The 27,655-nt window shown below is 55.5% G+C and overlaps 1 protein-coding gene across 1 annotated transcript in view; it reads left to right on the top strand.

The window, feature by feature from the left end:
• SRC (SRC proto-oncogene, non-receptor tyrosine kinase) overlaps positions 1-7,442 on the top strand; it is a 44,328-nt gene extending 36,886 nt beyond the window's left edge. The window contains exons 9-14 of the mRNA XM_024743066.1: positions 26-181; positions 2,278-2,457; positions 3,381-3,457; positions 4,411-4,564; positions 4,727-4,858; positions 5,165-7,442. Coding sequence (XP_024598834.1) covers positions 26-181; positions 2,278-2,457; positions 3,381-3,457; positions 4,411-4,564; positions 4,727-4,858; positions 5,165-5,373 — 908 coding nt within the window. The 3' untranslated portion in view covers positions 5,374-7,442. The remainder of the gene's footprint in view (positions 1-25; positions 182-2,277; positions 2,458-3,380; positions 3,458-4,410; positions 4,565-4,726; positions 4,859-5,164) is intronic.
• The last annotated feature ends 20,213 nt before the right edge of the window (positions 7,443-27,655 follow it).

The following is a 27,655-nucleotide window of genomic DNA, read 5'->3' on the forward strand; positions in this document are numbered from 1 at the left end:
TCCACCTCCCTGCCTCTGTCTTCAGAACACGCTGACGGCCTGTGCCACCGCCTCACCACTGTGTGCCCCATGTCCAAGCCACAGACTCAGGGCCTGGCCAAGGACGCCTGGGAGATCCCCCGGGAGTCGCTGCGGCTGGAGGTCAAGCTGGGCCAGGGCTGCTTCGGAGAGGTGTGGATGGGTAAGGCCTTGCCCCGGCCCCGCACACTCCGCCATGTGCCCACCTGCGAACCAGGCAGATGTCTGTCCAAAGTGGCAGCTCAAGGCCCCATGGGTCCCCCAGCCTTCGCCTCCACGAGCCCCATCACCTCTGCTGAACAGTGGGCTCTACTTTCAACATGGAGCTCCCCCAGTGGTGGCTGACAGCAAGTTGAGGTGTAGACCGCCACACCTCCACACACCGTGGTACCTGTTTACCCAGAACTGCTCAGGGCTGGGCATCGTGACGTCCCAGTGACGTGCCGTGTGGCCTGGGCTGGGTGGCTTCACTCTGGAGGGCTATTTTTCCCAGTCAACCACTCACCCTCCTGCGGATCCAAGCTCAGGTGCCACTTCCTCTGGGAAGCCTTCCAGGATGCCACCCAGCCCACCTGCTATTGCATACACAGCTCTCCTTTGTCACACTCATGGACAGAGCCTTGATCTTCCCAACTGTAAAATGGGACTGGTGATAATAGGACACCCTGGTGGGGTTGAGAGAACGCTGGCCCCGTGTGGGTCCACACGTTAGCTTCAGCTGTGGGAAGAGAAGCCCCCGCTCACAGAAGGAGTACAGGGTCTGGCGTGTTCCAGGCCTGTTAATGATCTCCTGTCTAACTCTGGAGAGATGGCCAAACCGTCCTTGAAAACAAAATGCCACGCAGCCCTGACAAAACCCAGGCCCCCTTCTGCTTTGGTTTCTGCTGACACAGGAGTTGCAGAGGCAGCGGTGAGGCAGGCCTGGCTGTTGTGAGCCTGCGCGTCCAGCGAGGGGGTGTGTATGTTGTGGGGGGGGGTGGATGGCTGTGTGCTGTTTTCAAGGTTGTTTCATCTGAGCCGCAGTATTCACTTGGCGTCACCACCACCACTTCCCTCCCTTCAGAGGAAGAGATGATGGAGGAGAGCAGAGGGGGTTCCTGGGTGGCAGCACTGCAGGGACAGAGGCCTGCAGGCTGGAGGTCAGGCCAAGTCAGGGAAGGGGAGGCTTTGAGCTGGGGAGAGGGGAGGGGGATGAGAAGCCAGCTCCCAGGCACAGGCACAAAAAGAGGATGTGAGCAAAACCTGAAAAATCCATGGCGTCAGCCATTCCTGTGGCTGCAAAACTCATTCCTGGCTTGGGCGTGCGGTGAACAGTCAGTGGGGGAGGCTCCCGTTCCTCCCTGGATGATCCAGGTAGACTCACGAAGCGCCTGGTACGCATGCCCAGAGGGCCTGTGCCGGGAAGGCCACAGACAGGGGCCCGAGCCCCAACTCGCACCTGGAGGCCCAGAGATGGGCAGGAATGGGCCCAAGGCGCCTCAGGCCCAGCTGGGACAAAACTCAGATTAAACACACTGGTTTAGAGTACAGCTTCCCCTAAGGCCTCACAATGTAAAAACCAGATAATAATAAAATGACAGCTGCAGCTATTATTAACTGTGTCCTTACAGTGGGCTTGGCCCAGTGGCTAAAATCTCATTTAATCCTCAGACAGCCCACAGGTGGATACTATAGCATCCCCATTTTCCGGATGAGAAAATCGAGGCTCAGAGAGGGGAACTGGCTCACCTATGGTCTCACTGCTGGGAGGAGGCAGAGGTGGGAGGCAAACTCCTGCCAGACTGACGTCCGAGCCCTTCTAAGTGTGATGCCTTACTGTTTGGGGAGTGTGGCTTGAGACAAGCTCTTGTTCTGGTGGCCTTGTTCTGAGGCCGGCTCTGCCTCACCCCCCGCCCCCACGAGTACGTGCTCCATCTGCTAACACCTGGGCCACCGGAAGGAACATGCCTACCCAGGAGAGGGCGGTTGAGTTGGAACCATGGTCCCCCAGCTCTCAGACGAGGGTGCTGCTTTGGGGGACATCTAATAATCAGCGTCCGAACAACAGCTCCTGTTTCTTGAGCGTGCCCTGTGTGAGGAGCGTCCTGCCCATCTGCAGATGGGACACTGAGGTCCAGAAAGGGGCTGGGCCTTGGCTTGGCTTGTCACGTGGCCTGGGAGGCCAGAGCTGAAATTGGTACCCAGGCCGGCAGATCCTGGTCCCTGTGGGGTGAGAATGGGGGTCCTCCCCTGAGGCAGCCTGCACCCCTTTCCATGCAGGGACCTGGAATGGCACCACCAGGGTGGCCATCAAAACTCTGAAGCCCGGCACGATGTCTCCGGAGGCCTTCCTTCAGGAGGCCCAGGTCATGAAGAAACTGAGGCATGAGAAGCTGGTGCAGCTGTACGCGGTGGTGTCTGAGGAGCCCATCTACATCGTCACGGAGTACATGAGCAAGGGTGAGGCCTGCGTGATGGCGTGGACACATGGGTGACCCCTGGCTGGGGTCCTCACAAAAGGGCAGGTGGGATGTGCTTCACCTCCCACCACATCTAGAGCATACGCCTTTAAAGGTGGAATGAATGGAAAGAACCAACTTCCCATGTCAATGGAAAGTTAAACCAAAGGTTGCCTTTCTCCGTTCATTTTGTTTTTAATGATTTCCCACGATGCATCTACGTCCCCCCATTTGCTGGTTTTGTAAAGCCATTTGCCGTTCTGGGGCTGGAAGGAGAACTCCCCGAATCCTCCAAGCTGAGCCACAGCACATCTGGGTCAAGTTCCTGGCTTGACTTTTACTTGGTTTTGAAATTAATTATTTTTCAAAATTCCACTTTTTGGAGGTATAATTTACATGGGATAAAATACACCATTTTAAGCGTCCAGTTCGGTGAGTTTTAACAAATGGCTATGCTGTGTATCTCCTACCACAACCGAGATATAGACGGCCGTCACCCCCGGAAGCACCCTCGTACCCCTTTGCAGGTAGTGCTGTCCAGCCTCAAACCCACAGAGCCGCTGATGGGCTTAATGTCTTCGCAGAGTTGTTTCTTCTAGAATTTCGTATAGCTACATCTTTTACATCTGAGGGTTTTCCTTCTTGTCGTGTGATTCAGTAGTTTGTTCCTTTTTGTCGCTGAGTCGTATTCCGTAGTATAGCCGTACCACAGTTCTGTTTGCCTAGAGGCGGACATTTGGTTGTTTCCCATCCTGCTTGCCTTTTAAGTGACAAACACAGACTTTATTCAGAGATGGGTTTGCACAAAATCTGCTGTGTGGTTAAAGTGAGGCCAGCCTGCCCCGGTGGACGAGATCTGGGAGTCACTGCTTCCTGGCTCAGGGAGGACAGGGTGGGGGCTAGAGCTGCTTTCTCTCTCTCCAGGGAGTTTGCTGGACTTTCTCAAGGGGGAGACGGGCAAGTACCTGCGGCTGCCTCAGCTGGTGGACATGGCTGCTCAGGTGAGCCAGCCCCTCCCCGCTCCCACACCTGGCCTTGAGCTCTCTGACCCACCTGGTCCAGCCATGTCTGGCCTCTTGAGTGCCCCCTCCAAGGAACTTGTCTTGGTTGCCCCACGCTCACTGATCTCATCCCATGTATTACTGGGACCACTTACAGGTGCTGTGAGTGGTGGTTCGGGCAGAAGAAAGAGCCCTTCCTTACCTGGGCATCAGGAGTCGCTGACTTGCTATGGGACCTCAGACCTCAGTTTTCTTCTCTGTCAATGTCAGTCACTCATCAAACATGTATTAGTACTTGCTTGCTGTAGGCAGTGCTCAACAGCTACTTTTTTTTTTTTTTTTTGGTGGGGGTACGTGGGCCTCTCCTGTTGCGGAGCACAGACTCCAGACGCGCAGGCTCAGCGGCCATGGCACGGGCCTAGCTGCTCCGCGGCACGTGGGATCTTCCCTGACCGGGGCACGAACCCGTGTCCCCTGCATCGGCAGGCGGACTCTGAACCACTGCGCCACCAGGGAAGCCCCAACAACTACTTTTAAATTTAATCCTTAATACAATCAGGTGGTAGAGATGGCTGTTATTCCATTTGACAGGTGAGAAAACTGAGGTTCAGGGAGGGTACTTCGGACAACAGGCAGGACCTGACACTCATCTGTGTCTCTGGGAGCATCTGGGGCCTCTTTTGCATGGTCACCCCACTTCCCTGGCTGCATCTAGTCTTGTGCCTCCCCTTTGTCCTTTGCCCTATGCTACCTCCTCCTGCTGGGCACTGGTCCTGCTTTTTGTGCCAACAGTATTTATTGTAAATTGATGTCATTGCCTGAAGAACTGGGAAGGGTGGGGCATTTGGTTGGCTATCCACTCCTGGGGATAACACCACCCCTGGGCATGTGCCCTGTGATCTGGGAAGGGCAAGGGGTGGCCCCTGAGCCAGGCTCCTGGGTTCTGCCTACAGATCGCTTCAGGCATGGCGTACGTGGAGCGGATGAACTATGTCCACCGAGACCTCCGTGCTGCCAACATCCTGGTTGGAGAAAGCCTCGTGTGCAAAGTGGCTGACTTTGGGCTGGCTCGGCTCATCGAAGACAATGAGTACACAGCCCGGCAAGGTGGGCAGAGGCTCCCGGCAGATGCCGTGTGGCCGTGGGCAGTCACACCCCTTCTCTGAGCCTCAGTTTCCTCCTCTGTCAAGTGGGGATGAGAATGGTGCCTATCTGGCAGAGTGGTCATGATGTTCTCCTGAGCTCCCCCGACCCTTCTTGGTCCTGCAGGTGCCAAATTCCCCATCAAGTGGACGGCTCCAGAAGCTGCCCTCTATGGCCGGTTCACCATCAAGTCAGATGTGTGGTCCTTTGGGATCCTGCTGACAGAGCTCACGACAAAGGGACGGGTGCCCTACCCCGGTAAGAGGGCTCCCCACAGCCCATCTTTGGTCCTTCTGCCCCTGCCCTGGTGACCCCTCTCAGGTGACCTTGGGCAAGTCAAACCCCGTCCAGGGCCTCGGTTTCCCCATCTGTATAACAAAGAGGTTGACCATCTGATCTTAGGCTCTGTCTTTGGTGAGGGCTCCCAGCCTTGCGGGGGGGCCTTAGCCACGGTCACAGCCACCCTCTCCTAGGCAGGAAGCCCTCTCTGTTGTTCCCATCAACCTCCCTCTGCCCCACTTTCCTCAGTGGGGCCAGCCTACTCACGCTTCCCTCTGCCCACAGGGATGGTGAACCGCGAGGTGCTGGACCAGGTGGAGAGGGGCTACCGGATGCCCTGCCCGCCCGAGTGTCCCGAGTCTCTGCATGACCTCATGTGCCAGTGCTGGCGGAAGGACCCAGAGGAGCGGCCCACCTTCGAGTACCTGCAGGCCTTCCTGGAGGACTACTTCACGTCCACCGAGCCCCAGTACCAGCCCGGAGAGAACCTATAGGGCGTGGGGTACAGGGCCAGACTGCCTCCTTGGCTTGGATCCTGAGCTGGGTGGCCCCTGACGTGGGGTCTTGCCTGCCTCTGCCTGTCCGCCCCCCGTTGATCCTCTCTGTGGGGCTGAATTGCCAGTGACGAGGCCCCTCCCTCTTTTGTGGCATGGAAGGGCTTGGGGCCTGGGGCCGCCCTGGGGGCGGGGTCCAAGGCTGGCGCAGTGACTGTGCCCCAGCCCCTGGCCAGCCGCACACCTCCTCCCTGCGTTCCCTCCTGGAGCTCTGTGCGTCTCAGCAGGAGGAACTGGGAAGAAGGGCCAGGCTGAGGGCACCCTTTTCTTAGCCTCGACCTACTGCACGCACTGGCCCTTTCCCACTTCCACGCCACCCCAGGTCTGTCTGCAGAGCTAGCCAAAGAGCCTTTCCAAAGAGGAGTGATGGGCCACTGGCCCTCGGCCTGCCTGCCACCCTGCTCCTTGCCATCCATTTCTGAAACGCCTGTTGGTGGAGGCTGCTGGGTCCAGCCCCCTCTGCTGTGGCTCCCAGGCTGGTGAGGCCTAGCTTGACTTGTTGCTGGTGGGTGGGGTGGACACCTCCCTCAAACCCTGCCCTTCTTATACCTGAGGGATCCTTAGAGATCTTCAATTCCTTGTCCCCATACTACCCGTGGGGAAACTGAGTCCAGAGAGGGGATGTGACTTGCCCAAGGCCACAGGGCAGTTCAGGGTTGAGGTGGGATTGGAACCTGGTGCTCCCTCTGTCTTCCTCAGGAACCAACAGGATTGTCCTTTGAGGCACTGTGGACAGACTGGGGCAGCCCAGGGGACAAGGGGCCTGAGGATGGGTTAGAGATAGCAGAGAGAGTCCTGCTGCCTCTGTTTGCTCAGTGGGCTATTGTGGGGGGAGAGAGTGGAGGTAGATGTGGGGCTGAGCTAGAAATGAAAGGTACAAGGGTAGGGAGGCAGTTTTCAATCAGAAGGTGGGAGGTATTTGACCTTTGGAGCTAGCCAATCATGAAAGGGAGTGAGCTCACCGGCTCTGGAGGCAATCAAGCAGAAATAGAAGATCCATATGATTGGGAGGCTCTGGCCTCAGGAAGGAACCCCAGGTCCTCCTTCGCCCTGTTTGTCCTGTGTCATTTCAACGCCTGGCCCCTGCTCTTCTCCCCAAGTTGGCACCTTTAACTCACGAGTATGGAAAGGAGTGCCTAGACTGGGGTGAGGAGAGAGGACTGGGGTGTCTATTGTCACACACCAGGACTGGCTGTGTGCCCTTGGGCAGCCCCTGCTTCCTTCTCTGGGCTGCATTGTCTGCCTCCATTTGTGGCCATGCCCTCTGCAACTGCTCCACTCCTGTCCAGACCCTGTGGCCTGGCATCACGTGGTGAGCTCAGCCCATGGCATCAGGAGACCGTGTTTTGGCCCTTGCGCTATGTGGTGGCTTCTCCCTGGACCTCAGTGTGTCCTTCTTAAATGGGGCAGCCAACAGTTTGTAGGCATCTTGCCAAGGGCCCCTGTGTGCGTGTGTGTGTGTGTGTGTGTGTGTGTGTACGTGTATGTTCCTCCATGTGTGTTCATATTTAACATGTAAAAACGCCCTCTGCTCTGTCCCCCAGACCTGTTGTACATTTCACCCACAGCCCCCCATCATAGCAATAACGTTCCTGCTGCCAGGCGTTCTCGAGCCAGCCAGGCCCTGCCAGTGGGGAGGGAGGCCAAGTGGTGCCTGCCTATGAAATTTCAACTTTTCCTTTCATACATGTTTATTACCCAAGTCTTCTCCTGTCCTGTCTCCGCCCCAGTCGAATCTGGACTCACTTACCCCAGCGCGCTCCCAAATCCCCTTCTGACTGCCCAGTGTCCTTTGTATAAGGTGTCCTAATACTGTCTTTTTTTTTTTTTTAAACAAACAGTGTTTTGTAGATTTCAGATGACTATGCAGAGGCCTAGGGGACCCCCGGCTCTGGGCAGGGCCTGGGGTTCCTGCGTTCCACGGCCGAGGCCTGTGGGGGGAGGGGGGATTTGGAATTGGTTGTAAATACTTTGCATATTGTCTGATTAAACACAAACAGACCTCAGAGTTTGGTCAGCGGTTTCTTGAGTATCTATTGTGTGCTGGAGAGTGAGAGGGGGTGGGATGTGAGGACAGACTGTGTCAGAGGGGCCTTTGTGCAGACAGCATTGGTGGCTGGAGGGCTTGAGGCCAGAGAGGGACATAATCAGATTGGAGATCTCTGGAATGCGCCTGTGTGTGCACATCCATCCCTGAGTTTGGGGAGTGACTGTGCCTGGCAGAAACCTTGCTTATGTCTGAGATGCACCAGGCGAAGCCCAGGGCTTGTGAGCAGGAAGTGTGAGCAGTTGAAGACTCTTTGCCCTGGGTGGATGGTGGCAGTTGACACTCTGGGGACCCCTCAGGGCTGTCAGGCCCTTGTGGAGTTGTGGATGTCCTCACAGGGAGATGCGGTTGTGTGCATGCTGTGTGTTTCCCAGGAGTGCTGGGCTGGGTGGGTGGGGGGTTGGTGAGACTGGGTTAGCAAAAGCCCTGGGCACCCTGGAGAAAAATCCAAAGACCCTTCCTCTCCTCCCTTCTCCCCTCCACCAAGGCATACAATCTGGGAAGTTCATTTGCAACAGTCTATAGGAAGAAATGTCTTTTATATCAGATCACACACCGATCCATGTAAGTTACCTCTGGTCGTAGTAACACTGTTTAATCTGTATAATTAAAAAAAGATTTCAAAATCAGGATGTTTCTCTGTTCACTGTCATTTTCACAAGCCAAATACCACAATGTCCGGTCAGAATGGACACCTGGAGACCCCATGGGTGAACATGTGTCTTGGGAGCAGAGGTAGGAGCATGGGTGTGAGTGTGCGCTTGTGGGTGTGCGCCTTTGTGTTCACTGGGGTATGCATGTGGCCCTGTTTGCTCATGGGTGTCTGTGTTGGTGTGTGGACACGTGTCCAGGTGGCCTGTGAGTCTGGACGTCCAGATGTGTGAACCTGTTTTTCCTGGCCCTGTGTGCAGAGATTTGTGTGTACTGCGGGGACACCACTCTAGGTGGTTCTGCCTGAATCTGTGGGCTCCCCCGGAGGCGCGGGCCCCGATGTGTGTGGCGGGGCTCTGCTTGTCTGCGCGGGGCAGTGTGTGTGTCCGCGTGGATGCTTGTGGGCTCAGGGCGTGCACGGGGCGCCGGCCGCTCCGCCAGGGCCCCCATGCACCGGGGGGCGCAAGGACACCTGCGAGCAGCCCAGCCCGGGGACGCGCCCCAGCTCCGGCGGGGACAAAGCGCTCGTCCGCGCTACCGCGGCGGGTCGGGAGTGCGCCTGCGCGGTGGTGAGCCGCGGGTCGAGCCGGGGAAGAAGCCCCGAGACCCTTTTATCTCCATCTCTCGCCGCTCTCGCCAAGTGATTCAATGCGTGTGTGTCTCTCTCTCTGCCTCCTCCGTCTTTGTCTCTCTTTGTCTGTCTGTGCCTCTTCAGCTCTCTCTCAGGCTCTCTGGCCCTGGCTCTCTTGTCTTCACAATTTTTTGTGTTTCTTTCCTCTTCCCTAAACCCCCTCCCCCCGCACTAATTGGTCTTTCTCTGTGTGCTTCTGATTTTCTGTCTCCGTTTCTGTATGTGTCTGTTTCTCACTGTTGCTAGTTTCTCTTTTTCTCTGTGCCTCATGGCCGTCTCTATTTCTCTAGTCTCTCTCTCTGTGTCTCCGTCTCAGATTTTATTTCCTTATCAATCTCTGTACGGCTCTGGTTCTCCTCCAGACCCTCTCACACCTCCGTGCCTTTGCCCAGGCTGTTTCCACGACTTAGAGTGCCGTTTCTTTTCTCTCTGCAACCTGGCAAACTCCTCTTCATCCTTCAAAACATCTCAAAGGCCACAGACCACCTCTGGGCGCTTTCCCTGACCCCCTGGAACTTGCAAGGGTGGTCACGGCCATTCACACAGCTCCCCCCCTAGAATGAGAGCTTGAGGGGCTGGGGAAATTCTGGCTGATGCACCCAGATCTAGCACACCGGGGTGCTGTCTGATCAGAGAAGGGAGGCAGGAGTTTGCTCTGTCTCTCCCACCTATTGTCTCTGGCTCCGCTGGTTTTGACTTCCTCACTCTGGGCCTCTTTCAGTTTGCTTGTTTTTTTTAATTTAGATGTTGGGGGTAGGAGTTTATTAATTAATTAATTTATTCTTGACTGTGTTGGGTCTTCGTTTCTGTGCGAGGACTTTCTCTAGTTGCGGCGAGTGGGGGCCACTCTTCATCGCAGTGCGCGGGCCTCTCACTATCGCGGCCTCTCTTATTGCGGAGCCCAGGCTCCAGAGGCGCAGGCTCAGTAATTATGGCTCACGGGCTTAGTTGCTCTGCGGCATGTGGGATCCTCCCAGACCAGGGCTCGAACCCATGTGCCCTGCATTGGCAGGCAGATTCTCAACCACTGTGCCACCAGGGAAGCCCTGTTCAGTTTGCTTTTGCTCGACTCTTCAAGAGAAAGAGCGAAAAGGCGAGTGACGTCTACTCTGCTGGGACCACCATCTCACTGCCCCCTCTGCCCGCTCCTGCTTCTGCTGCCCTGTTCAGTTTCCAGCCCACTTCAGGCGATTGGAGACCCTGGGACCCCCCTCGTCCCCTCCGCCTTCCCTTCCTGGTTTCAGTGGTTTTTCTCATTCTACATGCATTTTTTTTTTCTTTTTGAGAAAAGTAAGATGATGTTTGCCCCCATGGGAAAAAAAATTCCTTATAGTAGTGTAGGAAAGATACAGAAAAGCACATACAAGAAGACTGTAATTTGTGCTCTCTACCCCCTCCCTCCCACCTAGAAACGATGGGGCATGTTTCTGGGTGTGTGTCCATCTGGGCCTGTCGCCTGTGCTCTGCACAGTGGCTTCAGTGTCTCCTTGTCTCTCTCTCTGTCTCTCCTCCTCTGGCCCATAGTTACTGGCTGCCACTCTGGGCTGCTGGCCTATCGATTCTTTCACATATTCATATGTAAAACTTACACTAAAGGTGAACCTTGGGCCCCATCCTGCTGCAGCCCTGCTCGCCTGGGTGGGTGCACGTGCTCGCCTGTGGATCTGTGTCAGGCCCCCTTTGTCGGCTCTTTTTCAGCCCCCCCTCCCTGTCTTCCTTTCTCCATGGTTTCATTGACCTCCCTTCCACCAGTTGCACTTCTAGTGTGTGCAATGGGTGTGTGATGTGTGCAGTGTTCGGGGCACATGCGTGTTGCTGGTCCTTCCAGGCTGCGGCTCCGTGCTGCTGTTGGTCTCTTCGCTCATCCTCTGCTCCTTTCATCTCCTCCCTACCTCCTAAAATTCCAACTAGACCTTGTGCTGGACACACACACACACACGCACACACATGGTCCCTCTTCTTTTTCTCTCATCTCTGTCTTCTTTTCCCACTTTTCTCTTGGGGGCTCCAAAAAGCTGTGGTTTGCAGAGAGAAAAAGAGAGACTGACAGGGACAGAAACACGGAGATAGAGATGGAGATGGGGGGGTGGCATGGGGGTGGGGGAATCAGGCTGGGAGATGGAGCTCTGTCCGTCTGTCTGTCCATCCCAGTCTCCCCAGCCCTCCCTCTCTGGGGCTTTTCCCACCCAGTGCTGGGCTGTGCTTCCCTCAGAGTATGTCCCGTGGGATCCAGGGCTCTGCCTTCTGTCCATCTGTCCAAATGTCTGTGTGTCTGCCTCTGCCGCCATGCCTCCCCCTTGCTGTGGTCTCATTAAATGCCCTTCTCTTTCTCTGATTGTCCTGCGTGTGTGTGTGTGTGTGTGTGGGTGCGTGTGTCTGCGGCTGGATCTCTGTGCCAGTGGGTCTGTCTCTACCTCCCACCTCCAACTTCCTGCAATTTTATTAAATATCCTTCTCTTCTTCCGTTTCTTGCTGCCCTCTCGGTGTGTGTGCATCTGTGTACATGCATGTCTGCGAATGAACCTCTCGGCCACCCCTTTCCCCTTCCCCGGGATTCCTGGGACTTGGCTTCTGGGGTCACTTTCTACTCACTCCCCATCCTGGCCCCAGACTCAGCCCCATGCTCCCTCCAACCTCTGCCTCAAGGCCTCCCTCCTGGACAGTCTCCCTGGCGACTATCCCCTGGACAACTCATCTTTGACCCTCAACTCAACTCCCGTCCGCTCCTGCCCACTCTGGGGAGGGCTCCACCATTCAGCCTCCAGCCCTGGGCCGCACTCACCATCACTCACCCTCACTCTGCCGTGGCCTTCCTTTTTTTCTTCCCACCTCTGGCCCTGCTCAGAATCCTTTGTCTCCGGTGGAGGAAGCCCCATCTCCCTCACCTGCCATTCCAGGCCTTGCCAGGCTGGCTCCAGTTGCCGGTGGCACGCTGACTGCCTGACACGTCTTTCCTTCCTTCAGCCTGGACATCCACCTCCTCCGGGAAGGCCTCCTGATTGCCCCTTCCCTGGCTTCCCTTGGCTCCAGCACTCCCTGCAGTAGCGTCCTTCCTAACCTTGGCCTCGTGTTATGCAGTCCCAGGCTGGGCACCCAACCAGGGCCCCGTTATGACTTTCATGGGCCCTAGTCAGCTTTGCCTTCATGGACCCCTTTCTCCATAAAAAATATTTTTAAAAATTCTATTTTATGACAACATTGATATAAAGTTGAATATATTAACATATATGAAAACATTTTCTTTGAGTTAAAGTTCATTTTTCTTCCGATTTTCAAAGAAATTAAAACATTTTTCATGGGCACCTAAAGGTATGGTGAGCTGTAGGTTTACTGAGCACCTTCTCTGTGCTGACCATGGGCAATGGCTGTTGGGGGCAGGCTGTGTGTCCTTTGCACATTCCACCCTCTCTGAATCTCTCTTCATCTCGACTCTGCCCCCTGCGGACTGCCCTTGACTTCCTTTTGAGTGCATCAAAGCCACATGACGTATCACCCGGCCTCCTGAGTCTCTCTCCCTCTCTGTCCATTTCTCTCACCCTAACAGGTTTGTCCCCTGCTCTGGGGTCCCCTGTTCATTCATTCATTCCCCCAACAAACATGTGTGGCCGTGGTGTCTACGTGTCTGCCGGGGAGCAGGGATCTGGCTCCCTGTGTCTCTCTCAGGCCTTCTGCCCTCCCAGATCTTCGGGCTTGTTGAATTTCCAGTGTGGGCTCTCTCCCTGTAGCCCCCTCTCCTTGCCATGAGCTGGGGGCAGGTGTTTCTTTTCATTCCCTAGGCTCTTCATAAAGCACTCATCATGGAGCAGCTGCCCCTGCCCGGCCGTGTGCGCGTGTACGTGTGTGTTTGCCTGTATCCGCGAAGTGCATCACCGCCCCCCCTGCCCCCCCGACTACCCACCAGCTCCCAGGAATCTGCCCCACCCCCATACCTCCATCTAGATTATTCCAGCTGTGCCTGCCCCATCTTGCCGTTGCCCTCCAGGTCTCTCCCTCCCTCCGCCCTCCTCAGCCTTTTCCTTCCACATTCATCCTAAATGCCTTCCAGCTTTGCTCTCACTCAGGTGTGTAAGCATTCATTGAACACGTTTCCGGTGGGCACCTACTGTATACCTGACCTCGGTTGGGGTTTAGGGGGTTGGGGGGAGAAAAATCTGTTGGGGAGTAGCCGTGGACAAGGCACTTAGTGTCCAGAAGGACAGATGAGCAGAACAGATGCAGAAAGGCCCACGGTCCCAGTAGAGTAGAGACGGGGTCCTGAGCTTGAACAGAGCGTCCGGGAGGGCTCCCCTGAAGAGTGGGCTGAGTGAGGCCCGGGGGCAGCAGGTGGAGAAGCGGGGCGGGGAGGGAGGGTTGTGGCCGGGCAGGAAGCACTCCAGGCAGCAGGACAGCCATGCGAAGGCCAGGAGGTGGGAGCCAGCGGGCTGGGGTGGGACAGCCACCGAGTCATCACATCCCCTCGTTTCTCTGCCCACCCCCCATTCTCCCCTTTTTTAGGGGATGTGATTGTGTGTGGGGGAGTGAGCGAGAGGGAGACAGACAGACGTACAGACCAGCACCGGGAGAGGGCGAGAGAGGTGCGCGGAACTCCACTCTCCCGCTCTCTCCAGCTTGCTCCTTCTGCCTTCTCTCTGGGGCTCCTCGAAACCTTATCTTTTCTCTGGGCTTCCTGCAATTGTTTATGTATGCACACACCTGTGTGGTGTATATGTGGCGTCCATGGTCCATGTATGTTGTTCATGTAGTATAGTGTGTGTGGTGTGTGTATGTGGTGTGTGTGTGGTGTGTGTGGTGTGGTGTATGTGTGTAGTGTGTGTGGTGTGTGTGTGGTGTGTGGTGTGTGTGGTATGCGTGGTGTGTGTGTGGTGTGTGTGTGGTGTGTGTGTTGTGTGGTGTGGTGTGTGTGTGTAGTATAGTGTGTGTGTAGTGTGTGTGGTGTGGTGTGTGTGTGCATGGTGTGTGTATGCCTGGTGTGTGTGGTGTGTGTGTTGTGCGTGTTGTGTGTGTGGTGTGTGTGTGCGTGGTGTGTGTGGGGTGTGTGGTGGGTGTGTGGTGTGCATGGTATGTGTGTTAGTGTGTGTGTATAGTGTGTGTGTAGTGTGTGTGGTGTGGGGGGTGGGGTATGTGTGGGGTGTGTGTGTGCATGGTGTGTATGTGTGTAGTGTGTGTGGGGTGGTGTGTGCGTGGTGTGTGTGGGGTGTGTGGTGGGTGTGTGGTGTGCATGGTATGTGTGTTAGTGTGTGTGTATAGTGTGTGTGTAGTGTGTGTGGTGTGGGGTGTGGGGTATGTGTGGGGTGTGTGTGTGCATGGTGTGTATGTGTGTAGTGTGTGTGGTGTGGTGTGTGCGTGGTGTGTGTGTGGGGTGTGTGTGGTATGCGTGGTGTGTGTGGTGTGGGGTGGTGTGTGGTGTGGTGTGTGTGGTGTGGTGTATGTGTGGGGTGTGTGTGCGCGTGGTGTGTATGTGTGTAGTGTGTGTGGGGTGGTGTGTGCGTGGTGTGTGTGTGGGGTGTGTGTGGTATGCGTGGTGTGTGTGGTGTGGGGTGGTGTGTGGTGTGGTGTGTGTGGTGTGGTGTATGTGTGGGGTGTGTGTGCGCGTGGTGTGTATGTGTGTAGTGTGTGTGGGGTGGTGTGTGCGTGGTGTGTGTGTGGGGTGTGTGTGGTATGCGTGGTGTGTGTGGTGTGGGGTGGTGTGTGGTGTGGTGTGTGTGGTGTGGTGTATGTGTGGGGTGTGTGTGCGCGTGGTGTGTATGTGTGTAGTGTGTGTGGGGTGGTGTGTGCGTGGTGTGTGTGTGGGGTGTGTGTGGTATGCGTGGTGTGTGTGGTGTGGTGTGGTGTGTGGTGTGGTGTGTGTGTGCATGGTGTGTGTTGTGCGTGTGGTGTGTGTGGTGTGTGTGCGCGTGGTGTGTGTGGGGTGTGTGGTGTGTGTGTGGTGTGCATGGTATGTGTGTTAGTGTGTGTGTATAGTGTGTGTGTAGTGTGTGTGGTGTGGGGTATGTGTGGGGTGTGTGTGCGCGTGGTGTGTATGTGTGTAGTGTGTGTGGTGTGGTGTGTGCGTGGTGTGTGTGTGGTGTGCGTGTGGTGTGTGTGTGTAATGTGTGTGGTGTGTGTGTGGTATGGTGTGTGGTGTGTTTGTGTGGTATGGTGTGTGTGCGTGGTGTGTGTGTGGTGTGTGTGGTGTGTGTGGTGTGCATGGTGTGTGTGTGGTGTGTGCGTGGTGTGTGTGGTGTGTGTGTAGTGTGGTGTGTGGTGGGGTGTGTGTGGGGGGTGTGTGTGCGTGGTGTGTGTGTGTGGTGTGGTGTGTGTGGTGTGTGCGTGTGGTGTGTGTGGTGTGTGTGTGGTGCATGTGGTGTGGGGTGTATGGCATGTGGTCCCTTGCTGACCCCCTGGCTGCTCCCTGAATCCAGCACGGGCTGTGTGACGGTCCCTCCCATCCATTCAGGCATCTTTCTTTCTTTCATTCATTCCTTTGCTTGCTGTGTCTTAAACCCCCAATCTAGCCGGTCCTCAGAGGCAACCCTGGGTGGCCTGGGTGCCTCTCTCTCTTCCTCTGCTGATCTTTCTCTCCCTCTGTCATTTGGCCTCCATCTCTGTTTTCTCCTTCCAAACTCCCTTCTCAGGGTCGCTCCTTTGGTTGTAGACGTCTGTGTCCTTCTTGCATTCGTGTCTGTCGGTCATCTCTCCATCCCCGCTGCCTTTCTCCTTTTCTCTCTCTTTGTTTTCCTGTCTTTCTTTGTCTCTGTGTCTGTGTCTCTGGCTTTCTTTTTGTTCTGTTCTTTGTCTCTTTCCGTCTCTGCCTCTCAGTTTTAGCTTGACTCTACGTGTTACCTGCATTAATTTGTCTTTTCTGCCAAGATGTGACTGCACAGTCGTCTGTGTGCGTGTGTGTCTGTGTCCCACAACATGTCCCCCCATTCGCTTACCCACCCCCCCAACACTTGTGTAGTGTCCTCAGGCTTGAGCGTGTGTCCGTGTGGCCAAGCCGGGGTCTGGCTCATCTGACCCCTGAGGCTCCGGCTCTCCTGTCCCTGTGGCTTGTCGAATTCCCAGTGTGGGCAGCCACCGCCACCCTCGCTCCAGTCTGGGGGGTGCCTGCTATCGGCTGGGGGCTTTGTTTCCTTTCACGCCCCCAGCTCTTCCTAGATCACTCATCATGAAGCAGCTGCTCCTTCCCCGGCTGGTGTGTGTGTGTGTGTGTGTGTGTGTGTGTGTGTGTGTGTGGACACAGAGTGACTCACAGGGACACAGTTGCCCCCTGCCCGGACCCCCTCTCCTTGGGGTCCTCGGCTGTTGAGCTCATTCCCTGAGTCGTTTGCGTTTGTCCCTATGTTCAGTCAACTCCCTGAGCCTCTCCTGTGCTGGGGGTGATTGTGTGTGGCCACCCTGTCTCCCAGGCGGTTCTGAAAGCTGCCTTGGCGCTGTGCGCCTGGATTCACAGAGAAAGGTTGTGTGTGCATGTGTGTGTGTATCTGTGTGTGACAAACTGTCACTCTGTCCACTCGACTACTTTACCTAAATCCTCTGCTCACACTCTGGCAGGCAGTTCCTTTGTATTTTCTTTCGGTCAGCACACGTTGGACACCCCCTGTGAGTGTGTCCGTGTGTGAGTGTGTGTGTGTGACACATCTCCTCTCACCCCTTGCTCTCTGCTCGTCCTCCTTTTCTCCGGCTCCATTCTGATTTTTCCACACACGGTGGAATCTGTCTCTCTCCCCACCTCCGCTTAAGGCTCTCTTTCTACCTCCACATCCATCTCCAAGGCTTCCAAGGCTCTGTCCCTTAAGGCTCTCTTTCTACCTCCACATCCATCTCCAAGGCTCTGTCCCTTAAGGCTCTCTTTCTACCTCCACATCCATCTCCAAGGCTCTGTCCCTTAAGGCTCTCTTTCTACCTCCACATCCATCTCCAAGGCTCTGTCCCTTAAGGCTCTCTTTCTACCTCCACATCCATCTCCAAGGCTCTGTCCCGCGTCTGCTTTCGCTCTGCAGATGAGCATCTTTCCGTCCATCTAGCCATCCGCTTGTCTGTCCGAGAGTTATTTCCGGGCCCTTTTCCTACCGCCTTTCCTGGGTCCACTGTCATCCTTGCCCTCTGGGCCGTCTCGGCGCCCACGCCCGCCTCTCTTGCCCCCGTCCCTGGTTTATGAGCTCCGGACCAGAGCACGCGGCTGCTCCCGGGCCCCTCACCAAGCCCGGCCCCTGCACCTCTGAAGTCCACCCCAGCCTCAGCTCCTTCCCAGCTCCCTTCTCCCCTTCTGCTTCATGCCCATCTCCAACGGGTCACCCTGGCCAGGCCATTCCACGACTGGTGGTGGACGCCTTCTCCAGGAGCCCCCATCCTCGGTGCCTCCGGCTCACGGGGCCAATGTTGGCGACGTCCTTCCTGCCCTGTGGAACCCCTTCCAATTCAGGTCTCTCTGGGGTCGCTCTCTCTTTCCATGTGAGGGTCTAGGCATCAGGCTTTCTCTCTTGGTCGCATTAGCTTTTTACTTCTTCTCTTGTCAGACTTTCTCGGGGTTTGTTCTGACCTGGACACTGTTACATCATTTGTGTGTGTGTGTGTGTGTGTGTGTGTGTATCTGTTCCTCTCTCGCCACCTGACATTCATCTTTTCTTCCCTTTCTTATCCTCTTTCTCTCATTAAAAAAAATTGAGGTATAACTTACATACCATAACATGCACACATCTTCAGGGAAAAACCTCGATGAATTTTACCCATGTCTACACCTGTGGATCCACATCCCGGAGCAAGAAACAGACCCCTCAGCAGCCTCCTTCTCGCTCAGGACTACCCCCACCCCTCAAGGGAACAGTTATTCTGACTCTAGTACTGTTTATTATCATTGTTTTAAATCCAAAAGTTGATGGGGATTTTTTTTTTTCTCACTTTATAGATGCATGACATTCTGTCTATTCGTCTTGGAACTTTCTTAGGCGCAGTTTCCCTTCTGAGAGTCCCTCATGTTTGTTCCTCCATTTGATCAACAATTACTGAATACCTCCTGAGAGGGGCTGTGTGTGTCTGGCTCGCTCCCTCCGCCCCCTCCCGCCCCCCGCTGCTCCACTCTGCTCTCTTCGCTCTGCGCCCCGTCTCCCCAGTCATTATTGAATTCTGCTTCCATTCTGTGTGTCACTGCAGGGGTGTATGTGTGCGTGAGAGTGTGTTTGTGTGTGTCCTGCTCGCCCACTACCTCCCCCTCGCTCCTGCTTCCCCCACCTCTGCCTCTCTCTCCTCCTCTCCCGCTCCTGGGGGCTCCATCTAGAATTTTCCAGGTGAGCCTGGCTCTATTTCTCTCTCTCTCTCTCTCTCCTCCTTTCTCGCCTCACTGTCTCTGAGAGTGGGTGGGTGCTGGCTGGCAGTGTGTGTGTGTGTGTGTGTGTGTGTGTGTGTGTGTGTGTGTGTGTGTGTGTGTGTGCCGGCCTGGCCCTCCCCTTCCTGCCCCTCGCAGCTCCCCAGCCCCCTTTGCAAACTCTATGTGGTCCACAGGCAACCCGCTGCCATCGGGGTCTCTAGCCAAGCTGAGCCCCAGACCCGTGCACCCACCGCGGTCCGTCTCCCCACCTGCAGAGCCCCCCTCCAGGCCCCCGCCTGTCTTCCCATCCCATCCTAGGGCTGTCTTCATGTCGGCCCCTCCCTCTCCCTACCTGTCTGGTGGCATTTTGTTCCTGACTCCCTGAAATGGCTCTAACTGTGGCCTCTCCCACCTTCCAGCAAACCGGGGTCTGGCGCTGCACCTCGGGGACACCGTCCCCTTGACACTCCCCCTACTTCCCTGCCGGCTCCTTCTCCATGTCTTGCCCCGCACCAGCTTCCCTGTCATCTGTCACCTGTTGCAGTGCTCCGGCCTTCACTTGGCCCCCCAGAGTGACCCTATGACATCAGGCAAATTTGGTCGTGCATTCAGTCAACAAACATAGTTGCTGCCCCATAGCAGGGTGGGAGGCCATGATGGGGACAAACATCCCCTGCTGTGTCGCAGGCCTCAGAGTCAAAAGCATATCCGTGACTGGGCACCCTGGTGTGGAGGGGGGACCCCGAGCCTGGTGGGCGGCGGGTGGGGGGGGGCGGGCACCTGACCTCACACCGTCTCCTCATCTTCACCTACTCACTTCTATCAACTTCCCTGTCCTTCCATCTTGCCCTTGTGGGTGTCCTGCCTGTCTCTCCCCCAACGTCAGTGTGTGTGTTTCTGTCTTACTCAGGGTGAGGGGCTGTGTGTCTCTGTCCATGTGAGGTCTGTCTGTTTGTCCCTATGCACCAGTGCGTGTGAGTATCTGGTCCTAGTCTGTGTGTGTCCGTGGATGCGTTTGTGTGTGTGTTTGACTGTCTGTTGTCTGTATTTGTGTGTATGTATCTGTTTCTCTGTGTTGATATGTTTGTGTGTTTATCCGACAGTCTGTGTGTCCTGACCTGGGTTTCTGGTTGTTTCTGCCTGTGTGAATGGGAGTGTCTGCTTGTCTCTGTGTGTGTTCTGCTGTGCGGCAGCTGTCTGTCTATGTGTCTGTGTGTGCGTGTGTCTCTGTCTCCTGTCTGTGTGCAGTGTTGAGTGTATGCGGGATGTCTGTCTGTGTATCTCAGGGAAGGCCCCTCCTGGCTGTGTCTCCATGTGTTGTGAGGGTCACTGTGTCTCTGGCTGTGTCTCTCTGAGTGGAGGGATCTGTCTGGGTGATTTTGTCTGTGTGTCCTTCCCTTTCTCTCTGGGGGCTCCTTGTCTGTCTGTCTGGCCACAGATTCCCCCACCACCCGCCCATCTGGCTCATGTGTCTCCCTCCCCATCCTCTTCCTTCTCTGCATCCCCCTCCTGGGGGCTTTGTCGGGGTTGCACGTCACCATCTGCCCCTGGCAGCCTCGCCAGCCTGAGAGCCGGCGGTGTGTCACACCCCGTGAGCCCTGCGTGGGTCGGGTGTGTGCGTCATCCCTAGCGCCTGGCAGCATGGGGGCCTCGCCTCGCCGCTCCTGCTCTCCCTCGGAGGCTCTCTCAAGCTTTCTTCTTCTTTCTTCAGGGGTCAGGCCTGCCTCTGTGTAAGTCTGTCCAAAGCTCCTCACTCTTTTGCCCCTCCTGTTGCTTTTATGTTGCTGAGTGAGTTTGTTGGGGAAACTTTCAGGGTTTAATAAAATCTCCATCAACCAACCCTGCGGGGGGCAGAGCGGGCAGCGCTTGGGCCTGACAGGTCCTCCTTGTCCTTCTGTTAGTCCCACTGTCCTTATTAGGGTCCATCTCCCTGAGGGGCGCCCCCTGCAGAACCCAGGCTCTCGCCATCACCCACACGGAAGGCCCTTGGCTCCAGGCAGGGCTCTGCTGCTCCCTCCTCACCACCAGCCCCCACCTGCCACCCCTTCTGCTCCAGCCACCCCGCCCTTGCCTCTCCTTGAATGAGAGGTGCTGCTCCCACCCCAGGGCCTTTGCAGGTGCAGTCCCCTCTGCCTGGAGCTCTCTCCTGAGATCTGTGTGCCCGCCCACCTCCTCAGGTCTCCGCTCCACAGTCCCCTCTTCAGAGAGGCCTCTCTGGTGACTTAATCTAATGCAGCATCCTCTGTTTTAGCTCTCCTTACCCCTATCCTGCTCCTGCTGTCTTTGTCTTCAAAGCACTTTTCCCTGCCAGCTGTCATCTTATTTTTTAAAATAAATTTATTATTTATTTTATTTATGGCTGCATTGGGTCTTCGTTGCTGTGCACGGGCTTCCCCTAGTTGCGGCGAGCAGGGGCTACTCTTCGTTGAAGTGTGCAGGCTTCTTATTGCGGTGGCTTCTCTTGTTGCAGAGCACGGGCTCTAGGCACATGGTCTTCAGTAGTTGCGGCTCGCGGGCTCTAGAGCACAGACTCAGTAGTTGTGGCGCACGGGCCCAGGTGCCCCGAGGCATGTGGGATCTTCCCGGACCAGGGCTCGAACCCGTGTCCCCTGCATTGGCAGGCGGATTCTTAACCACTGCGCCACCAGGGAAGTCCCCCAGCTATCATCTTATGTGTGGATTTCTTGGTTTATTTTCCATCTCTCACACTATCCTCTCTGCCACTGTGCTGTAGGCCCCAGGAGGGCATGGAGTGTCTGTTCAGTGCGGTGTCTCCAGCTCCAAGAACACTGCCCGGCCCGTGGAAGTCACTCAGTACATGTTCTCTGACTGACTGAACAATCTAATTTCTAAACCCTGCCTGGCCAGGATGCAGGGACGTGCCTCTTCTTGCCCACCCAGTCCCCAGGGAGGCAATCCCTAGCTCCCACCTCGCTACCCAATCTGCTCTCACCTGTGCCTAACTGGTTCCGAAGTCCCTTGGCTGAATCACCTCTCAACCCCAGCGCCCGCTGCTCGCACCTCACCAGCCCCCACTTGAGTGGCTGATACCTGCCATCTCTGTCCATCTCCGGTCTCTGATCTCACCCTAGGGGGGACCAGTCACAGCTCTCCCACCTCATAGGTCCCCAAGGCTCCCATCTCCAAGAAGTATTCAAGCACACCCCCCCATCTCCTCTCCTCAAGCTTATCTTTTTTCACATGCCTGCTTGGTGAACTAGTTTTTATTTTTTAATAAAACAAAAATTTTTTATTGAGGTTTTATTGAGGTTAAGGTTTATTGAGGTTTTATTTTAATGGTTAATAAAATTAACCATTTCAAAGTGAACAATTTAGTGGCATTTAGTTGCAGTTATTCCCCATTTCCCCTCCCCCCTTCCTGTCCCCGGCAACCACCAATCTGCTTTCTGTCTCCGTGGATTTGTCTATTCCAGACATTTCAGATAAACAGAGTCCTACCATATGTGACCTTTTGAGTCTGATTTCTTGCGCTTAGCGTAATGTTTTTGAGGTTTATCCACGTAGTCGCGTGTGTCAGGACTTTGTTCCTTTTTATGGCTGAATAATATTTAATTGTAAGGAGAGACCACACTTTGTCCACTTTGCCTCTTTTTGAGTCTCAAAAGCCCTCCTGTCTTGGGACACTGGGCCCTCCCCTTCCTGGCCCTCCCGTTCCTGGGATGATCTGGGCCACCCCTGGCTGACTGCACACCCTGGACTCCCAAGGCTGCATCTCCCTCCTTCCTGAGCCACCTACCATGACCACCTCTTCAATCTCACTGCCATTCCCCTTTGCCAGCCTGCTTCCTGCTGCCCCTTGGCTGGCCGGCCATCCCCGCTTCCCCCAGATCAAACTCCCCAGTCACCAGCACCTTCTCAAACATGCCTCTGACCATGTCTGTCTACCCACTGCATCACTCCCTGGCTCCCCACCCCTACCCCAAACGAAGCCCAGGCCTCAGCCGCCACTGTTTGCCTCTCAAGCCTCCTCCCTCCTCCATCACCCCCAAGCCCGCCACCCAGACCCGTCCCCTGGCATTCTCACCAGGTGGCTTTGTGCTCCCTTTAAGCATCAAATGCTTTGTCGTGTGTGTGTGTGTGTGTGTGTGTGTGTGTGTGAGTGTGTGAGTGTGTGTACTGTTCTGTCTGTCCACCACACTGGACTCCTCGCTTTCTCTGTGCTCCAGCCTTGGAGCCCCGTCCTTGGCCCCGTCTCTGCGGGGTTCTTGCTTTTGTGCTCACTCTGTGAGCCTCCTGTGCGCTGGGCTGTGTGTGAGTGTGTGTGTGTGTGACTCTCTTCTCTTCCCCTCCCTCCAGCCCATTCCCTCTCTGTCTCTAAGGCGTTACAGAAGCCTGCCCTTGCTCTGGGAGAGGGAGGAGGAAGAAGGGAGAGGGGCGCCCCCTCCCCACTTCCCTTCCCTCTCTGGGCTTTCTGTCAGACTCTCAGCCTCTCAGCCTCCGCGCGTGTGTGTGTGTGTGTGTGTGTGTGTGTGTGTGTGTGTGTGTGTGTTTTCAGCTCTGTCTCTGACTCTGGGTCTCTCCTTCTCTCTCCCCATCACGGCTCTTTATCCCTCTCCCCCTCTCTGCCCCGCACCATCTCCATCTCTGTCTCTCCGCTCCCGCCACGCTCACCCTTTTTCTTTGTCTCTTAGCCTCCCTATCCTTCCTCCTCGATTTTTTCCAGATGTGTCCATGTCTGACTGTCTCACGCCACGTATTTCCCTCAGTCCCTCCTCCTCTCTCGGGCTCCCCTTCCTCCCGACCTCTGTGTCTCTGTGTGTGTCCGTGAGTGTGTCTGTGTGTGTCTGTGAGTGTATCTTCACATCCGGGTCTCCTTCCACTCCCTTCACCTGCCCCTAACCTGCTGGAACTCCCAGAGGCACCCTGCCTGGGGAGGCTTGTCTTCCCAATGGCGCCCCCAGCTCTGACTCCATCCCCTTTAGGGGCATCGTGCTTGAGGGGTCCTCACACCCCTGCCACACATCTGGCAGGAGCCACAAATCTAACCCCACCCTCTCCTCCTGAGACCCCGTTGAGTTGGGGATCGCTGTCATTCCTCTAGTTGCTCAGGTCAGCCTGACCCTCCCCCCACCCCCATGGTAACCTGTCCTGCAGATGCTGTTCCCTACGCATCCACCCACCTCTCCCCCAACCCTGGTCAGGGCACCCCATCTCTCCCTGGAAGGCTCCACTGGTTTCCCCTCTGGCCTTCCTGCTTCTCCTCCCTCCTCCCAGGGATCACAAACAACACCCAACCCCCAGGCCCTAAATCCCTTAACTCTCTTTGTACAGCGAACAAAGCCAACTTCTGAGCTCTTCCAGGCCCTCAGGCTCTGGCTGAGGGGCCCCCCCGCAGCCTCCCTCGCTTGTCTCTGCCTCTGTCTGTGCCTCTGCCTCTCTCTGCTCCTCTCTCTCTCTCATGCCCTCTGCTCCTCCAAGCCTTTGTCCTTGTGCTCAAGCTTCCCCCTTTGCCCCATACCTTCTTCCCCATCTCCCCCACCCCGGGCCCTGCTTTGAGTTTTTGGGCTCTGGGACCCTCCTCTGGGAGACCGTCCCCTGCCCGGGCTTCTGGGTCAGCCCAGACTTGCCACCCAAGATTGCAGTAGGCAACCTAACCCTAGGCTCCCGTGCACACTAGGTGATCAACAAATGCGCCCGCAGTCTCCTCCAGGAGCTCGTCCTCTCTGTGTGAGTGCGGGTATGTTTGGAAGTCTGGGGCTCGGAGCCTCAGTTTGCCTACTTCCTCTGCCCCCACTGCTCCCTGCTCCCCCTCCTCGGGTCTGCCCTCAGTCCCGGAGGGCTGCGCGAGCGGGCGTGTCTGGCCGCTCCCCTGCTTGCTCTCCGTGGCTTCATCTCCATTCAATCTCTGAACCAGTTTTCTTTCTCTTTCAAGGCACATGTTTTCTCCTGATCCGAAAAGTAATGCATCCATCTTCATTAATAATCTTTTAGAAAATACAGTAAAGCACAGAGAAAACAATAGAAGTGCCCTACTGATCCCGTTTCCTGGAGGAGGGGCCCCTGGGAACGTGCTGGGGAGCGGACCCTGGGCTGGACTATGACCAGGGCCCCACCTCGCAGTGCTCCTCATGCCCCCTCCACCGCCCTTCCTCCTGTCTCGCACTCTCTGCCCCTCTCAGTCTCTGTCACTGTCTCCGGTCTGACTCGGAGCCCCTCTCTGCGTCTCTCTCAGCCTGTGCCTCTGTCTCTGGGTTCCTGTCTCTGTCTGCATGGGCTCTCGCTCCCCCTGGGGGGTCTCACGGATATCCACATTCATTCATTCATAAAGCCCGTCCTGAGGATGCCCAGACCAGGAGTGTGTGTCCATGGGATGGCGGGTCTCTCTCCCGCCACTCAGACCTCCCTGAATTTTGCCCCCCTCTGTGTGAGCTTCAAGGGGTGCATGTTGGGCTTGTGTCCGTGTGTCTGGCTCCCTGGACACCCATCTACTTGATTGTCTGCTGGCCACCTCCCTCTCTCTGCAGCCTTTCAAAATCGCCATCTTGCTCTTGTCCCATTGTGTGTGCCTGTGTGCATGTGTATGTGCGTGTGTGCGTGCGTGTGTGTGTGTGTGTGTGTGTGTGTCCCTCCACAGGCTCTCGCCTCTCTCAGCCTCTCTCACTTCCTCTCTGTGGTTTCCTCACAGTTTGCTCTCCCTCTGTCTCCGTCGGTCACTCCCATTCATAAGTTCTTTTGCTCATTCAAGAAACAGAGCATCATTTTTTCTAAATTGTCTGCCAGGAACACAAGTTGCATTATTACCTTTGTAATAAGAAAAACCCATGAACCACAACCACCATCAGAAAAACGAGGGCATTAGGGGCCCGTTGTCAGCAGCTGTGCTGAGTCATGCCCTCGGCTAGAGGGTCGTGCGTGTGTCTGTCCATCCATCTCCAGGCTTCCCTGTCTGCCTCTCCTTCCTCCTCCTCTCCATCCTTTTCCTTCCTTGGAGATTTCTGGAATTTCACTCTAGCTGTTTATGCTGTGCGCCTAAAGCATGGGCCTGTGTGTGTGCGGGAATACTGTGATCGTGGAGGAGTGTGTGAACGTGTGAGCCCGTGAGTGTGCAAGCGTCTGTGGAGGAGTGTGTGTGCGTGTGGTCTACACTCTCGCTGCTTCTTTGGCAGGCTTTATCGGCCACCCTGCCTCGGATGTTTTCTTTCTCTCAGAAATGACATTTATTGTTTTCCTTTGGTTTCAGGAGTAATATGTGTTCACCACAAAGAAGGTGGAAAATACCAGAAAGAACGTGCAGGAGAATATGAAAAAAAAATCCCCTGTAATCCCACCTCCCAGAGGGAAAGGAACCACTATTAACATTTGGAGATCTTTTTGCAGTGTTCCTTGTATCTGTGAACCTTTTCTCTCGGCGTGAGTTTTTCTCTGCAAATTTGATTTCACTGTTTTTACTTATCTGTTCCTTCAGGAGCATTTGGGCGTCTCCACTTGGGACACCCCTGTGTGTCTTTGTCAGCCTGTCTGAATGGTCTGAATGTCTTTGTCTGGGAAGTTCTGTCTGTCTGACAGTCTCCTCCATCCCTCCCTTCCTCCTTCTGGGGCTTTATCTGATATGTGTGTGTGTGTGTGTGTGTGTGTGTGTTGAGAGAGAGAGAGAGAGAGAGAGGAGAGGAAGCTAGATAGAGAAATCCAGAGAAAAAAATAGCGGAGGGGTGTTGGTTAGAGATAGAGAGACAGAGAGCCCATCCTCCCTCCCCCCCTTCCCTCTCTCTCTTCTGCTGCTTCCCTCAGGTTGCTGGGTGCCTTCCATGTCCCACCATCCCTTTTTCTGCCCTTGTCACTTTGTTCTTGGGTTGCTTAAGAATGAAGAAGAGCTGGTGGCTGCGGGTGGGGCTTTCGTGGGTAACGCAGTGGAGCCAGGACACGGGACAGAGGTTCTGGGAACTTTTCCTTGTGCAGCCCGGGAGATAAGGGTGGCAGAGAACCAGGTGCCGGGGCATGGAGGGGCTTCACTCTTGTTTCAGTCTCGTGAGGGCTGGGGGCCAGGAAGTGGGACGTGGTTCACGGGCAGCAGGAGTGGGGTGGTCTGAGCCCTCCCAGCCTCTACCCATGGCCCAGGTCGCCTCCTGCTGAGAACTCAGCCATCTCCTCTCCATTTGGTTCTTCCTGTGCCTCCTGCCTCTCACCGAGACACAGTAGATAAACAAGCCTCTGGACTTTGGTGCCCAACACCTGTTCACATCTTATGCTGGTCCTCAGAGCAGAATGAGGATAACAAGAGTTCTGAGGCTCCGTGGGACGGCTCACGTCAGGGATGCTCAGTGCAGTGCGGTCATGCGGCAGTGCCCAGTGCATGCTGGTTAGTGCTGCTGCCTCTGTGTTGGCATCCTCTCTCCTCTCTGGCTGAATCACAGCTCACCCTACCCCACAGGTCCCTTCCTTCCTTCCTCCCTCCCACCCAGGTGTGGCTCCTCTGAGGACTTAGGGAGCGAGGGAAATCAGGGAAGCCTGTGGGCAGTGGGGATGGGGGAGGGAAGGCTGGTTGGGAAGCCTGGGGACACGAGTGACCTTCACAACACGGAGTGCCCACCTTGAAGGCTTTGGCTATGGCCCTGCCTGGCCTGGGATGCAGTTCTCCTTCCTTTGTCATTCTCTTTATGTGGCTCCCTCCTCTGCTTCTTTCTGGTGCCCCTCCTGTCACCCCCAAGGGGGCATCCTTCCTTGAAGCTCCCGTAACTTCCTGGGCATATCCCTGTTGCTGCTGTTACCATGTTGTCCTATAACAATCTATTTCTCCCATGTCTGTCTCCCCCGAGACTGGGAGTGACACAAAGAGGAGCCAGTCTGGTGCTCAGTTCCTCTCTGGAGCTTTGGCCTCCCTCACCCAGTACAGGGCCAGGCATGAGCGAGGCACTCAGGGGATGCCGGAGAGAGGCTGGAAGAATGAATAAACCTTTCTCCTCCACCTGCTGACTCGTATGCATCCTTCAAGGCCCAGCTCAAATGACCCTTCCTCACTAACGTCTTTCCTGACCCCGTATTAGTAAATGGCTTCCTCCTGGGCTCTCTCATAAATGTGGCTGTTAAAACAAATCTCAGGTCACATCACTGTTCCCTTTTTGTATATCTGCCTTCCTAAAGGCTGTGGGTATTCAGGGGCAGAGTGAGACAGAATATAACCACAGCAGCAAGAACAACAACTAATCTCATATAGGCTTACTACATGTCTGAAACCGTCCTAAGTGCCTTGCCTGTAATTTTCATTTAACCCTTACAATATGATTCTTGATACTATTATTATCCCCATTTTACAGGTGGGGAAACCAAGGCTCAGAGAGGTTAAGTGACTTGTCCCAGCTCACACAACAAGTAAGTAGTGGAGGTGGGTTTTGAACCAAGATGTCTGTCTCTAGAGTCACCCTCTAACTGATATGAGGTGATATTAAGCATTTTTCTCTCAAAGTGTCAAGGGCCCTGAAGTCTTTCTCTTTTCAGCATCTCCTGTCCTACCCTGAGCCTGCTGTCTCCTCACTCTGCCCCTTCTCCCTGGGCAGTGCATCCCCTGCTCCTGCAGTCCACAAGGATAAAGACATGATGCCAGCATGTGTCTCCATCTGGGCCTCTCCACGGATGCCTGAAACCCACCATC

Source organism: Neophocaena asiaeorientalis, unplaced genomic scaffold (genome assembly GCF_003031525.2).
Source record: "Neophocaena asiaeorientalis asiaeorientalis breed wild unplaced genomic scaffold, Neophocaena_asiaeorientalis_V1.1 scaffold82, whole genome shotgun sequence".
NCBI classification, from domain to species: domain Eukaryota; kingdom Metazoa; phylum Chordata; class Mammalia; order Artiodactyla; family Phocoenidae; genus Neophocaena; species Neophocaena asiaeorientalis.